This window comes from Trypanosoma brucei, chromosome 9 (genome assembly GCF_000210295.1).
Source record: "Trypanosoma brucei gambiense DAL972 chromosome 9, complete sequence".
Taxonomy (NCBI): Eukaryota; Euglenozoa; class Kinetoplastea; order Trypanosomatida; family Trypanosomatidae; genus Trypanosoma; species Trypanosoma brucei.
Window position 1 is genome coordinate 1,677,925 of NC_026742.1, and position 13,099 is coordinate 1,691,023.

General features: G+C 45.1%; 5 protein-coding genes across 5 annotated transcripts; all 5 read left to right on the forward strand.

Annotated features, from left to right (window-relative positions):
• Positions 1-592: 592 nt before the first annotated feature.
• TbgDal_IX7840 (hypothetical protein, conserved) lies at positions 593-2,266 on the forward strand (the record flags this gene model as incomplete). Its single annotated transcript, XM_011778672.1, has 1 exon — positions 593-2,266. One exon carries the CDS (start codon positions 593-595, stop codon positions 2,264-2,266), a length of 1,674 nt encoding a protein of 557 aa, XP_011776974.1.
• A 1,969-nt stretch (positions 2,267-4,235) lies between these two features.
• TbgDal_IX7850 (hypothetical protein, conserved) lies at positions 4,236-7,415 on the forward strand (the record flags this gene model as incomplete). Its single annotated transcript, XM_011778673.1, has 1 exon — positions 4,236-7,415. The coding sequence occupies one exon, from the start codon at positions 4,236-4,238 to the stop codon at positions 7,413-7,415; it is 3,180 nt and encodes a 1,059-aa protein (XP_011776975.1).
• Positions 7,416-8,058: 643 nt separating this feature from the next.
• On the forward strand, positions 8,059-9,654 carry TbgDal_IX7860 (poly(ADP-ribose) glycohydrolase, putative; the record flags this gene model as incomplete). The annotated part of the gene is made up of 1 exon (XM_011778674.1): positions 8,059-9,654. The coding sequence occupies one exon, from the start codon at positions 8,059-8,061 to the stop codon at positions 9,652-9,654; it is 1,596 nt and encodes a 531-aa protein (XP_011776976.1).
• A 235-nt stretch (positions 9,655-9,889) lies between these two features.
• Positions 9,890-10,264, forward strand: TbgDal_IX7870 (dynein light chain, putative; the record flags this gene model as incomplete). Its single annotated transcript, XM_011778675.1, has 1 exon — positions 9,890-10,264. One exon carries the CDS (start codon positions 9,890-9,892, stop codon positions 10,262-10,264), a length of 375 nt encoding a protein of 124 aa, XP_011776977.1.
• Positions 10,265-10,806: 542 nt separating this feature from the next.
• TbgDal_IX7880 (hypothetical protein, conserved) lies at positions 10,807-12,849 on the forward strand (the record flags this gene model as incomplete). Its single annotated transcript, XM_011778676.1, has 1 exon — positions 10,807-12,849. The coding sequence occupies one exon, from the start codon at positions 10,807-10,809 to the stop codon at positions 12,847-12,849; it is 2,043 nt and encodes a 680-aa protein (XP_011776978.1).
• Between the last annotated feature and the right edge of the window lie 250 nt (positions 12,850-13,099).

A 13,099-nucleotide genomic window follows, 5' to 3' on the forward strand; every position in this document is an offset into this window, starting at 1 on the left:
CTCTACTGATTTGTTAATACCATTTTTTTTTTTTTTAAGGAAGGAGAGGGGTGAGCCAGCAATATTAAATTATTTTAGTTGAGGAGCGACGATAACATTTTCAACAAGAAGGAGAAAGGGAAGCACAAATATAGAAGCATTTTTCATCAGCAAAGTGCCGCAGGTGTAAAGTAAGAGGTGTAACATATCAAGGACACACAAAACTACACATTTATACAAATACATTAATACATCCTCTCCTCGATCTGCAGAGGCGTGAGGGCGAAAGAAGGGGGAGATTTTTTTTCGTCGTTTTTCCTTCGCTCAGCTTCGCTACGTCTCAACCTCAATAGTAAGGAGACAACGGTGAGCAGTCAACCAATTGGGACGTTGAGGTGTTTAGAGCGCCGAGTGAAACAAGAAAGGGTAGAAGCGTAAAGTCGGAACAAGTGTGTTAGGTGCACACAGAAAGGAGGTGGGAAAGGGGACAATAAAATAAAAGGAGGGGGGGCCGAAAACATACAATTGAGTTTCCTCTTCCCTCTATTACACGCGCGCCCTTTCCTACGTGCGTAATTGATTTAGTCTTAGCTCCGCTTACAATCTTTTAGAAATGATGATATATCCTCGCATGAGAGTGGAGGTTTCCTACTCTGCCACTCTCATGGTGTTGTGGGCGCTTCTACTAACTTTCATGTCGTGGAGAGTTAACCAAACGTCGGAGGGTATGGCTGTGCTTTTGTTGACTATCATGTCCGTTGCCACGCCGGATGGTGAAAGCCATCTTTTTCTCCCGTTATTGTTTCTGGCAGAGCGGTTACTGGGGGAAGTAATGTCGTGCAGAATGCTGCCTCACGAGTTTCATGCGTCAACGATTCTGTCGTTCATGACAACTTCCTACTCTCATACCTTGTGGAAAAGGGACTCTCGTCCCAGAATTTTTATGTGTGGTATTCGTGATGTCATAGTGTGGCTGCTCTTAATCTTCATTGCATTTAAGGACTGCGGCGTCACCGTTGGTGGTGGAGTTTTTGTTGTGTTTGGTTTTGTTTTCTACGTAACACTGAAGCGAATTCTTGGTGAAAGTGAGGCAATTTTGGTTGGTGGGTTGGTTGGCTTCTACGCGTTCGACGCCGTTAGTGGCTGGGGATTTAGTAGTGTCGGTGCATTCAATGCGGACGCACCTAATAAAGAGGGTTTACATACGGTCAGTGTTATGACCAAAGCACACATTGTCAGTCGTACGGCAATAATGTGCGCTGTAGTGATGGCATCGGTGCTGTATTTTGCCTCGCGCTTCTGTCTAGTGGCCAAGTTTGATAACTCAAAATCATCTGAGCAGGTTATGAACGTGCCACGGATCACGTTTGCCTTCTGGATGTCTCTAACGATCATTGTAGCGTCGGCGTACGCGGTGGGAAGCATGGAAATAGGAGAGGATATGGCGTTGTGGCTGGTGCGATACATAACAGCCAGCAGATTTCGTGTCTTAACAATTGCGTATTGGAGTATTGCCGTACCTTCGATGGTTGTAGTGGTGGATGTTTTCACCAAAGACTTGAGTAAGGTTGTAAGACGGAAGTTGTTTCACTTTCTGGCCGTTGCAGCCTTCACCCCTGCCGCTATTGTTGATCCCCAGTTCCTTTCGTTATCGTTATCTGTTGCCACAAGCCTCTCCATATTATTGGAGTTGGGGCGCTACTACGGAGTGAGCGGCGCTTCCTATGTAAATGCTTTTGTGGTCCATCACATCGACAGCCGTGATTCCATCAAAGGTGTCGTCCGTACGCATATTTATCTCATTTATGGATTGGGACTTTCCATGATGCTTTACTACCGTCGTGAACGCAACGGAAAAACAGAGCATCATAATAGTTTGTTGGAGCTCTCTATCAGTGTCATTCCCGGCCTTGTGTCGCTCGGCGTTGTTGATGCATGTGCAGGTATTGTTGGAAGCTCATTTCTTCTTTCCTACAGACGGGCACTGGGTCGATATCTTAGCAATAATGTCTACACTGAAAGAGCTAATGCAACCATTACACACAAGACAACCACGGGAACATTAGGTGGGTTTGTGTGCGGGGTTGTGTTTTGGGTTTTCGTGTTGTTTGTGTCTAACGTGGAACAGCACGGCCAAGCGGCCATGTCTCTTGTTCTCGTTGTTGTGTGTAGCGTTGCGGAGTGCTTTACAGATGGCATTGACAACTTGCAGCTCCCTTTAGCATTGTATGGGGCTGTGACGACATTATTCGCGTTTTCAGGGTGGGGTGAAGATAGTTGTGCTTAGTTGGTTCATCAGTTCGTAGGGAATTAACAAACGTGAATTGACACAGTATAGGGAAACGGGCTACTCGAAAGGAGGTAGATAAAAGAAAAACAAAAGAAACCAAGCACACACACACACACATACACTCATACACTCATGCACTCATACGTACATAAAAAGAGTATGGAAAAGGGAAGAGGGAGCTGAAAGCGCAAATAATGATACACCTGGAGAAATACGGAATAAGATGATGTGGGAGATCGTGAACATTTTTGTATCATACCGAATGTGCGGGGTTGAGGAGCGAAGCAAAAGGAAAAGCCGGAGGGTGGAGAAAAGGAAGAAGAAAGGGAGCAAAGGAGAAATTAAGGAACGCGGAAAAGAGGAGATGAATTTAGATATGCATAATCTGTGGCTGTAAGGTAAGCTGTCTGTAGATTTCATGGGACTCCCAACCCCAATTGCCTTGCCCCCTTCATCATGAATCTGCTTTTTACTTGTGTTTTGGTTGCACGCCTTTTATAGTTGCTGATGTTAGTGGTGAGGGGAGTCATGTGGTTTATAACCTCTTGCACTCTTTGTTGTTGTTGTTATATATATATATATATCGTTGCTTTTTGTCACGGCGAAAGTGTGACTTTTTTTTTTGGTGCGTGTCGTCGGTGTGTGTGTGTATTGGCGCATTGCGTCGACAGACTGTGCGCATTGGTATAAGAGGGCAACTTTAATGGTTATTATATCTATCTGCCATACAACATTTTTTTTTGTTAAAGGATACTTTTTTAAAAAGAAGAAGAGTGTGCAATTAACTAAAGAGTGATGGTGGTCAAAAAGATGTTGCGGATACTGGGTGTGAGGGGGGGGAATATAAAGGAAAAAAAACACGTACGGGCGATATAATAATAAAATTTATATTAATGGTTTAATAAATTATAAATATGTTTAAATTTACTTGTATGCGTTTATATTTGAATGTGCATCTGCAATGCATCCATCCCCATAAGGGGGAGGGGAAAGGAGGGAAACTGTGTTGAAGGAAAGAAAAGACGTGAGGGGAAACGAAACGAAAAAAAGAGGGGTAAAAGCATGGAGAGGAATGTCCGCTTCTTCGTAAAAATTTGAAGACACAAAAGCAAAGATAAAAATGAAAGAGAAAAGAAGAGAAGAAGGACGGAAGCTGGTACTAGAGGATTATATATTCCCCCACTATTCAAGTGAGTCACTTTCATAGTGCATTCCCCTTTCATTCGGTCTTTCGTTTGTGTTTTTTTGTATTTCCTCCTCGGTATTTAACAAAAAAAAAACTTTCTCTCATTTCGTTTTTTGTTTCCTTTAAAGTTTCAAGGCACTTCTTCTTGGGTCGCATACTTGAGTTGGCACTTTCCGTGATTTTTTTCTTATTTGCCCCTCCACCGCCACAGCATCCTAACACCTTGTATTTATTATGAAATATACGAACGTATTCGTTTATTTAACTTGTTGAGAGTCGTTTTTCACCCCCTGTTCTCCTATGTTTTCCCCCTTTTGTCCCCATACCTACTCGATTTTTCCCTCGGAGGCACGCGCTATACCCTTCGTGCAAGAGAGCGCTGTATTTTAACATGATGAGTATACCCTCTATTTATAAACACGTGTCACATTTGTGTTGTTGTTTTCTTATTCAATATAAATTACTTATGTATATGTAATTGCTCCATCTTTTTTCCACTTCTTTTCTTGTTTTTCTTTTGCATTATCAACAATACGTCCCGTTTCCTTTATTACACCACAAAACCATTTCGCCAGACACACTGTTAATAATAGTATCAATAACTTTAATTAGAAGTGGTAAGGGTACTTGTATATTGCTCTGTTCCTGTTTGTTATTGATCTTTTATTTTCCCTCCTTTTCCGCGGGTAGAGAAGGAACTCACATCTTGACAAACACCAGTGCGCCGCTACGCGAATATTAACATTGCGAACATAGGGGGGGAAGAAATATCGAAGAGAAATGGACGGTTGCGTCAACTACAGTGCAGTGGGCGGTAGTAATGAGGCGGGGAGGGTGCATTCGTCCCGGTTTCAAAATGTAAGAAGAGTGGTGAGTAGCGATGTGAATGTGACAAGCATCGGAGGTCTCCCCGCCATTCAAAATGCATCCGGGCAGAGGGAAAAACCCTCACAAAACCCATTGTCGCTGAACGCATCGGAGAGTAAAGCAAGGGCAAACCGAATTATGATACAAGAACGCTGGCGGAGTGTCCTCCTAGAGTACGAAGTAGGTCTAAAGGAGCTGGTAACGAACAGCATGGAGGAACCACCGAGTGCCATACGCACCATGAAAACGTTTCAGCTGTACGACTCCGTCACCCGCGCCGTTGCGCAGCAATCGCCTGAGTTCGGTAACATGCTGAGAATGTTTCGCATGGAATTTTGTCGGGCGATATTTACTCAACCCACCCTCACTGCCAGTTATCTTCATCCGGAGGACGAAGGTTCCGGGCAGAGTGAGGAGCTGGGTGCGACATATTTTGATCAAACGGAGATGCTGCTACGCGAGAACGCCGCATTGCGTCTCGAAGTAAACCTTGGAAACACACGAGACAATCTGGCAAGACTAAGACAGGAACTTGAAAATTTTAGAGAAGCAGTAACGTACTATGAAAATGAAGTAAGTCGCCTTGAGAGGGAGAATGAGCGATATGCAGCAAGCTATGTGACCGCGAGGGATGAGTTGACGAGCGAGCGGGAGAAGAATAGGAAAATCAAGAACGAATTCGATGACGTGCGGCTGCGGCTGTTGCAAGAAAATAAGGACCTCCACTTGCGTATTTGCAGGCTGCGGAAGTGTCTCAGTGATAACGAATCCGTATTCGTGAAGGATGCGTACAAGGTAATAAAAGATAAGCGAATGACCCTGCTCCAAGGATTATTTGAACAGGGCGATGAGCGAGTTGTGCTTTTGGTGATGCTTAGCCAGTTGGAGGGTCGTATGAACGAACTGCTTGACCAATACGATAGGGACGTCTTGTTTGGCGATTATGCCGGAGAGTACGAACAGTGTAGGCGAACACTTGGTGTTGTTGCTCTGTTAATAGAGGAGATGCACTTGTGTGAGCAACGGTATATGCAATTACTCCCACGTGATGGGAAATTAATAAATGACGAACAGGATGAGACGGATGTATTCGCCTCCCTCCTGAGCGACCCTCGCATGTACGAGGCACTGGTGGCCAGGTTGTGCATTCGGCAGGGTGGAAGCTCTAAGACTACACCGCAACTTTTGAAATTGGTAGACGATGCTCTTCCTGACGGTCCAGAGGTTAGGATGTCCCTTGCTGTGTATAAAGGGGCGCAAACAACAAGTCCAGCAGAATCCAACACGCAAAATAGTGTTTCGGCAGTGAGGGAAATGGATGACACTGTAGCGCAGGTACCCGCCCCAAGCAGGAAGGTATCAATTCTTTATAGCCACGATGGTAATCCCGACACTTCGTCAAATACAATTCCTAATGATTCGTTTTGTCATCTGCGCACAGCATCGTCGCCAGATGACTCGGAAGAGGCGGCGAAGAGAAAATCTGAAGGAGAGGCTGGGGAACCGCAAAAACCACCGATTATCCAAAAGTTGGGGGGGAAGAAATTTCCTTTGGAGATGCCCCAATCATTCGTGGATCTTCCTGAAGAAATGTTCGAAGAGGCCAAGCGAAAGCAAGAAGAGTGGGTGGCGAATATCCTTCTGACAAGTGACGAAGGCGATCAACTGCTTCAGCGCGTGAAGGCTGGCGGCGCCTCTAGCAGCCACTTGACGAAAGGAGAGCAGCTCATGCGGCACTTTCTTATGAAACCGATGTTGGATGTGAGCGCCAATAAGTTTCACTGCGGAATCGACGTCTTTACCGGTCCTGCACAGCATACACAAGCTCTTCTGTGTTCTGTCAATCATGTGGACCCTGTTGAACCATTTGCTGTACCTCAGGGGACGCGCTTCATGCATATAAAGTATCGCAATGTACTGCGAGAAGAGGCAGTTGTTAAGGGAGATGATTCCTCAAACAATCTATCCGTGTCGGAGGCTCTTGAGGAATGGGGTGGTAAGACGATATTTACACGTGTCGATTGCGCCCACGAGCAAAATAAGAATGAAGTGGCCGAAATGTTGAGTAAGTCACATTTGTTTGGTGAACTCAAGCCATCCAACTACTCAAAAAGCCTCCTGAAAGGTGTTATGGCATCTTCTTCAACATCACCCGCAACTGCAGTGTTTTTACGCCTTAACCCTCTTTCACCTAACCGGTCGCCAGAGTGGTTGCTTTACCAGAATATGTTTGGCGGCTATAGGCCGATTACTCCGAGACTCATTGATGTGTCTACTATCGGGCACATTTTACTAAACTCGTGCGAACGCCACTTTCAACGGGCGGAAGAGCGGTACCTCCGGTGCCTAGAGCAAACTAAAACTCGAGCAACTAATAGTGAAATGGTACGTATGCTGGTTGAGTCAGTCTTCAGGGAGTCGTATGTTTTGACGGAATTCCAAGAGTCATTTGTAAAGGAACTAGAGTCTCGTTATTGCTATCCAGAACTCGTGGCGAAGACCATGTACGAAATTTTGTGTTACTTTGATGCAACGATGGCGGCACAGCCACTGGTGGATCTCTACCTTAGCTGCATCCGGGGTTTCGAGTCCCCTACACGTATTCATTACATCACGTACGTAATGCACCAAATATCGGCCAACTGGCCCTCCTCCAACCCAGAGGAAGCAATAGAAAAGGAGGACGTACTCACATTACTTGAACATGTATATAAGAGAGCTTCCGGTGTGATAAGTATGGGCCCCAGTGAAATCATCTCTGAGTACCAACTAGCCACACACTCTGCTCCAATTACACTTAACGCACTCCGTGGTTACCTGGTGACTATCATGCTTCATTATGAAGATCCATTGTCACTTTACTTTAATGGTCTGCTTAGTTACCGTGCGAAGTCCAACTCCGTTGTGACCATGAACTATGAACAATTTGAGGCAGCATTGGAGGGGACATGGGAGGAGGCGGTGGAGGGAAAACTTTTCATCCGGTATCTTGTTTCTGGATGTGGTTTCAACAAAACCGAGGAACTTTCAACAAAGGAATTGGCATGTGTCGCGACGAGTATGTGGAGTTCACACATGTGGAAGAGTATGTAAAGTGGCGGAGGTTTTGGTCGTCGTGAGGATGGGTGTTGTTTGTTGTTGTTTTGTGTGTGTGTGTGTGTTTGTTGCGCTTTTGTTGGGGTGGGATTTGTGACGCTGGTTGCCGGAGGAGATTCAGCCGTTACTTTCTTTATGTAGAGTTACAGTGAAATGGGCTTTTATCGTGTCCTAGGGCTGTATTGTGAACAATAAAACTGCAAACCCCCGGTTGTAGGTGCTTGTTCTAGACTCCTTATCTTACCCGAAGCAAATTCACCGGTATCTTTCCTTGTTGTAGTTTTAAAGTTTTCGCCAGCATGAGTATGGAGGAAGGGGGCTTTGTCTCTACCATATTGGTTAATGTTTTTCGTATATATATATATATTGTTCCCTGTACTACACGAAGTTGTATGCTGCGCTAAACTTGTTGTTCGCTGGAATAAACTACATATTTTTTTTATACTTTGTCATTACCCCTCCCCCCCCCCTTCTGCACGAAGGACCTTACACGCATATGCAGACAGTGCTACAGATAGTAAAGGACCACAAGAAACTCACTTGAATACCGCGCATAACCATAGAGTAGTGTACGTATCATCATACATTTAAATTGCGTCCTGCAATTATATGCGAGGTCAGCCTTAAAGGCAAGGAAAGAATGACTTCTCACAACATAGTGATGAGGCAAAGGACACTAAATGAGTTTTTCCCTCAAACCCCTTCAGCGGCTGGCACACACGGTAGAACAATAGTGCTGCCATGGCAGGAAAAAAGAGATGAAAACAACTCGCCGCATGGTTACATAGGCTGGGATATCGTAACTGCAGCTCTAATGGAGTCGGATACGACAGACACATCAAACCTCAGAATACTTCTTCAGGTGCTTTATACGCGTAAAATTATTTCTGAAACTCGTCAGGTGCTGTGCTTTGGGGTACTTTGTCATGTTCTCGATCACGTCATGACTGCTGAAGAACGTGTGCAGTTTTTTTGTTTCACTTTACCCTGGATGAAGCGCGCCGTACTCCGGGGACCTGAGTTGTTTCCCCAAGAGATTCCTATTTTATCACAGAGTGATACCCATCGTTTGCTGTTCACACATGAAGAGGCCTCAACACTGCTGGTTTGTGGTTTTTTCTCCCTTTTCCAGGGAAGATCTCAGGTGCATAAATTTGGAAGCTCTTCTGGGCTACACAAACTTCCTTCCTTTAACTTTGTGCGCCTTCTTTGCAATGAAAAGCCTGATCGGTTTAGCAGTCAATGTGCGAAGGTGCAGTGTTTACTACAGTATTTTAGATATTGCGCTCGTTGCACGAAGGAAGTGTGGCCGTGCGTGGAGATCTATCGCGTTGCACGTACATCCTTTCCTGACTTTGAAAGAAGCACCCGCGCTATGGAGCCTGTCGTAATTTCCGAAAACTCGCTCATTGAAGAGAGTTATACGAACCTACAAGTGGATTTCGCCAACCGGTGTATCGGGGGTGGTGTTTTGTCTTCTGGTTGTCTCCAAGAGGAGATACGCTTCGTCACATCTCCGGAGCTACTTCTTTCTTGTCTCGTTTGTGAGGAGCTGTTAGACAATGAAGTGGTGTTTGTTGCCGGCGCCGCATCCTACAGTGTTACGGAGGGTTATGCGAAGACTTTCCGTTATATTAGCGGGTGTACACCGGACATTATTCCTTTAAGTGACCGGATGTTCAGGGTGGATTCATGCGAGCAAGGGATGCATGTAGATAAAGTGCCTGTTAAGCTAGTTGGGAGAAATGATGAGGCTCCAAGGTTTGTGCGCAACACGTGTATAGTGGCCATGGACGCAGTCGATTTCAGTGATGCCGTGGACAACCAATTTCGTAAGGATTTTATAATCCGTGAAACCCATAAAGCTTTTGTGGCATTCAAAGGAATCCCTGACAGCACTCTATCATCCGTGCACTCTGGTCCTATTGCGACGGGGAACTGGGGCTGCGGTGCCTTTGGTGGCGATAGAGAACTTAAACTGTTATTACAGTGGTGTGCGGCCTCTCAGGCAGGACGACCGTTAATTTATTCCGCGTTCGGTGATGTTGCGTTATGCAGTGGTTTTCATAAAGTTTACAAGAAGCTACGCGAAGAGGAATGGACCGTAGGGGAGGTTTTTACTATGATTCTGTTCTGCTCCAGCATGTTTCCGAGACCACGCAACCAGTTGTTTGAGTGCTTCCTCACAATGCCGTGGTGTCGCCTTCCTCTGGGCACACATCTGGTGTTAATTTAGAAAAGATGAGAATTGTAGGGCGGGTAAATTGGTGGCATTGTTCGTGTAACTTCATTTCTGTTATTTTCATTTTCTTTTTTCGCGTGTCTGTGTGTGCATCTCCATGAACTTTGTATTGTTATTCTTCTTTCTATTTCTGTTCTTTTGTTTTTTTTGTGACTATCGCAGCCTCATAGTTCGTTGAATACTTCTGCATAAGTATATTATTAGGAGCATAATTCAAACATACACCATTATGCAAACAGATTTTGGAGATGCCACTACTTTTTCCCTGAGGCCGGACCACAAGCGGAAGTTCCGACCGAATGATATCCGCCCAGTTGTTCGTAGCCTTCTTGAATCGAGGCTTGAGAATGAAGTTTACAAGGCGGACGAGATGCAGAGCATTAGCAAAGAAATTGCTGACGGCGTCCGTGATCGGATTCGGTCTATGGAACTTGAGCGATACAAAATAATGGTGCATTGTATGATCGGGGAGCAACGTGGGCAGGGACTTCGCGCTGGTTGCAAAATGTTTTGGGATTCTGATACGGATGACTACTTTGAGGAGGTTTACGTGACTCAACATCTCTTTGCTGTGGTGACGGTATTCGGCCTCTATCAATATTAAAAGGCGGATTGATCGCTGGCCGGGAAAGGACAGGGATTTTGGAACCAACGCTATGCATCACTTTGGGACAACTCTTCCACCGTGTCTATTCGCTCAGGTCCATATCTTTCCTTATTTTATTACCTCTTCTTTCTGTTCGTTTACTTTATATTCTTTCCCATATTCCATGGATAGGAGATTATCCGTGTGTAAATATATGTGTATGTTTTGAAAAAAAAAAAATGACCGGTTTCCCCTCAGCAAGGTGTGGCATACAACTTGGCATGACATGTTGTATAGTTATGAATGAATGTCGCATCACTTGAGGTTTCCTCTCACTTACTGCCGCACCTCACACACTTCTGGTGGCGAAATGAATTCATAGGAAGGGGGAGTGGGAAATACAGTCGAGAAGGAAAGAAAGGAGGAGTGGTGATTAAAAAAGGGGGGAAGATAACGCCAGTGAGAGCTAGAAGTGTTCGTTATTTCCTGTTTGTTCCTCTCAAGAATGTTTGTGTTTCTTTTTTTCTTTACAACTGACTTTTAAAACACTGAGGTTGTCGATGCATCGAAAAATCTTTGCATGCGATATGGCCGTTAGTATTCACGGTGGTTCACCAGACCCCCGCGCAATCTGTTTGCGTTATGTTTTTTCACCCCTTTCTATACTTCTTTATTCCTCATTTCCACCGACTAAAGGGTTTGCAGCATCGACGGCAGCAATATATATAACGAAATTCATATCTTATACATTAAATATACATTTATATTTACGCTTAGGTTTTTTAAAAAAAGAGAAAAAATCATATAGAATTGAAGAAGGATATAGAGAGGGGAATAAAGCGATGCAGAAAAATGCACCTAAGTTTTCCGTCAGTAAATGGAACATCCTACCGGCAAATCGCCGTAGCAAATTTTTCTGGGAAAAACTCAATGAATACCTAGAACCTTTGTTGAGCGCCGATTTTCCTCTCATGGATGAGGAGTTTCGCGGTCTCTGTAATGTAGCGAATCAGCCCCCAGGAACGCACCCGGTTCTTAGCGAAACCCTCATAGCAACAGTGAAGAATTTGCGCAGCTACTGTGAGGGTGTTACCCTATGGAACCCATTGTCCCTCGCCGCCCATCTCGACATACCACCAACTGATGTCATTGAACAATTACTGCTCGCTAAGGAGGCTGGTTTAGTTTCCATGGTCTTTGTTGTTCCCTGTCAGTCATGCGGGTGTGATATGTTACGTGCGAACTCAGTGGGTGAAATATGCTTTAGAGCGACATATCATAAAAGCAATGTTATTGACTGCCCAATGTGCACAGATCGTAACGAGGTTGACAACCTCGCCAGGGTTGCCGTGTACTTTCAAGATGCCACACCCTTACCCCTGTTATCGCGAAAATTTCATCGTTTGTTTTATAGTCAGGAAGTGGTGCGGCGGTGTTTGGAAACAGTGTTTTGCCCACAAGATTGTGCTTTCATGTTTAACATGAGACTGCCTGAAGGAACGTTCCTAATTATTGCCCCTGGTTTGGGCGTGATTGTTCAGTTGGAGGTAGAGACTGGCGCGCAGTTCTTGGAGCGCAACCGTCCGTATCATGATGTTCGCCTTTTGCTATCAAAGTTCGTAACTGAAAATAACTCAGATTCTGCTGAAACCGCCAATGTGGCTCAAGATCGAAATATAATTAAGGTGAAGCATGGTAAACTGTCCTTCCGTGTGTTTAACGATACACAGCATGCAACCTTCTTGGATATTTGCATAGCTTTCGATGTACGACTGGAATTCTTGTCTCCAAAGAAGCCCGTAGTTACGACCGTGCCGATGCTCCTCCACCACTCGACGCGGGGCCTGCGCTCCCCCTTGTTTTATCTGTTTACTCCAGCACCACCAGGTGTGAGGACGAGCGGTGTTTACGTGCTGCATTCCTTTGAAATGCCGAACCAGGACATGGAGGAAGTAATTTTGTCTGGCAGTGACTCTACCGTCGCTGTCATACGTGAGGTCCACCGCTATTCGTTAGAGGACCATAGTGGCCTTTTACTATCTGTAGGCGTCGGTGGTGCAACTTTCGAGTCATCCTTTATGTCCTACACCGCTGCCTTGGCCTCCTCGTTGTGCTTTGCACAACGCTTAGTAACTCGACTTGGCAATGACATCGCAGGAGCTCTGTCCTGCAGCATCACTGCAGGTGAGCTTTATATGGCTTCCTTTAAGGGGCAGTATGATGATGACGAAAACGAACGTTCCGCTTACCCTAGTGTGCAGATTATTGGACCTGCGGTGTATGCAGGACATCATCCACCGCCTGCCGTAGATCCACCCTGCACGAACGAGCTAATGCAAAAATACACTCGTAACGTTCGCTTTGAAATGCGCGTGGTATCAGACGACAATACAGGCGTTTGTCTCAAGTCCCTCGCCGCAGATGAGATGTTGGATCCGTTTCTGACTTACATGCAGGAAAACTTTGCGGGGGTGGAAATAAAGGAAGAGCCACAAGCATTAGTTGTTGTTGTTCCACTAGATACGCTCAATGCAAAGGTGAAACTTGCTTCCTTAGTGGACTCAACAACATATACTAAGGAAATACATGGCCCCTTTGGTTAGGAGGAATCTTGACTAGAGTATTATGTGAAAGGTGCGAGTATGAACTTTGGCGAACACATGTAACCATGTAAATATAGAAGTAAACAGAGAAGGAGAACAAGGGAGGGAAACGGAAAGGCAAAGGGAAGCAAAGAAAAAAGGAAAGAGGAAGGGTGTATAGGAAGTGCCGAGCGATGACAGAAGGGGGGGGGTAATTATTTATAAATGGATGAACGCACTAACCTTCTGTTCGGGAAGAAAAGAGTAAAAG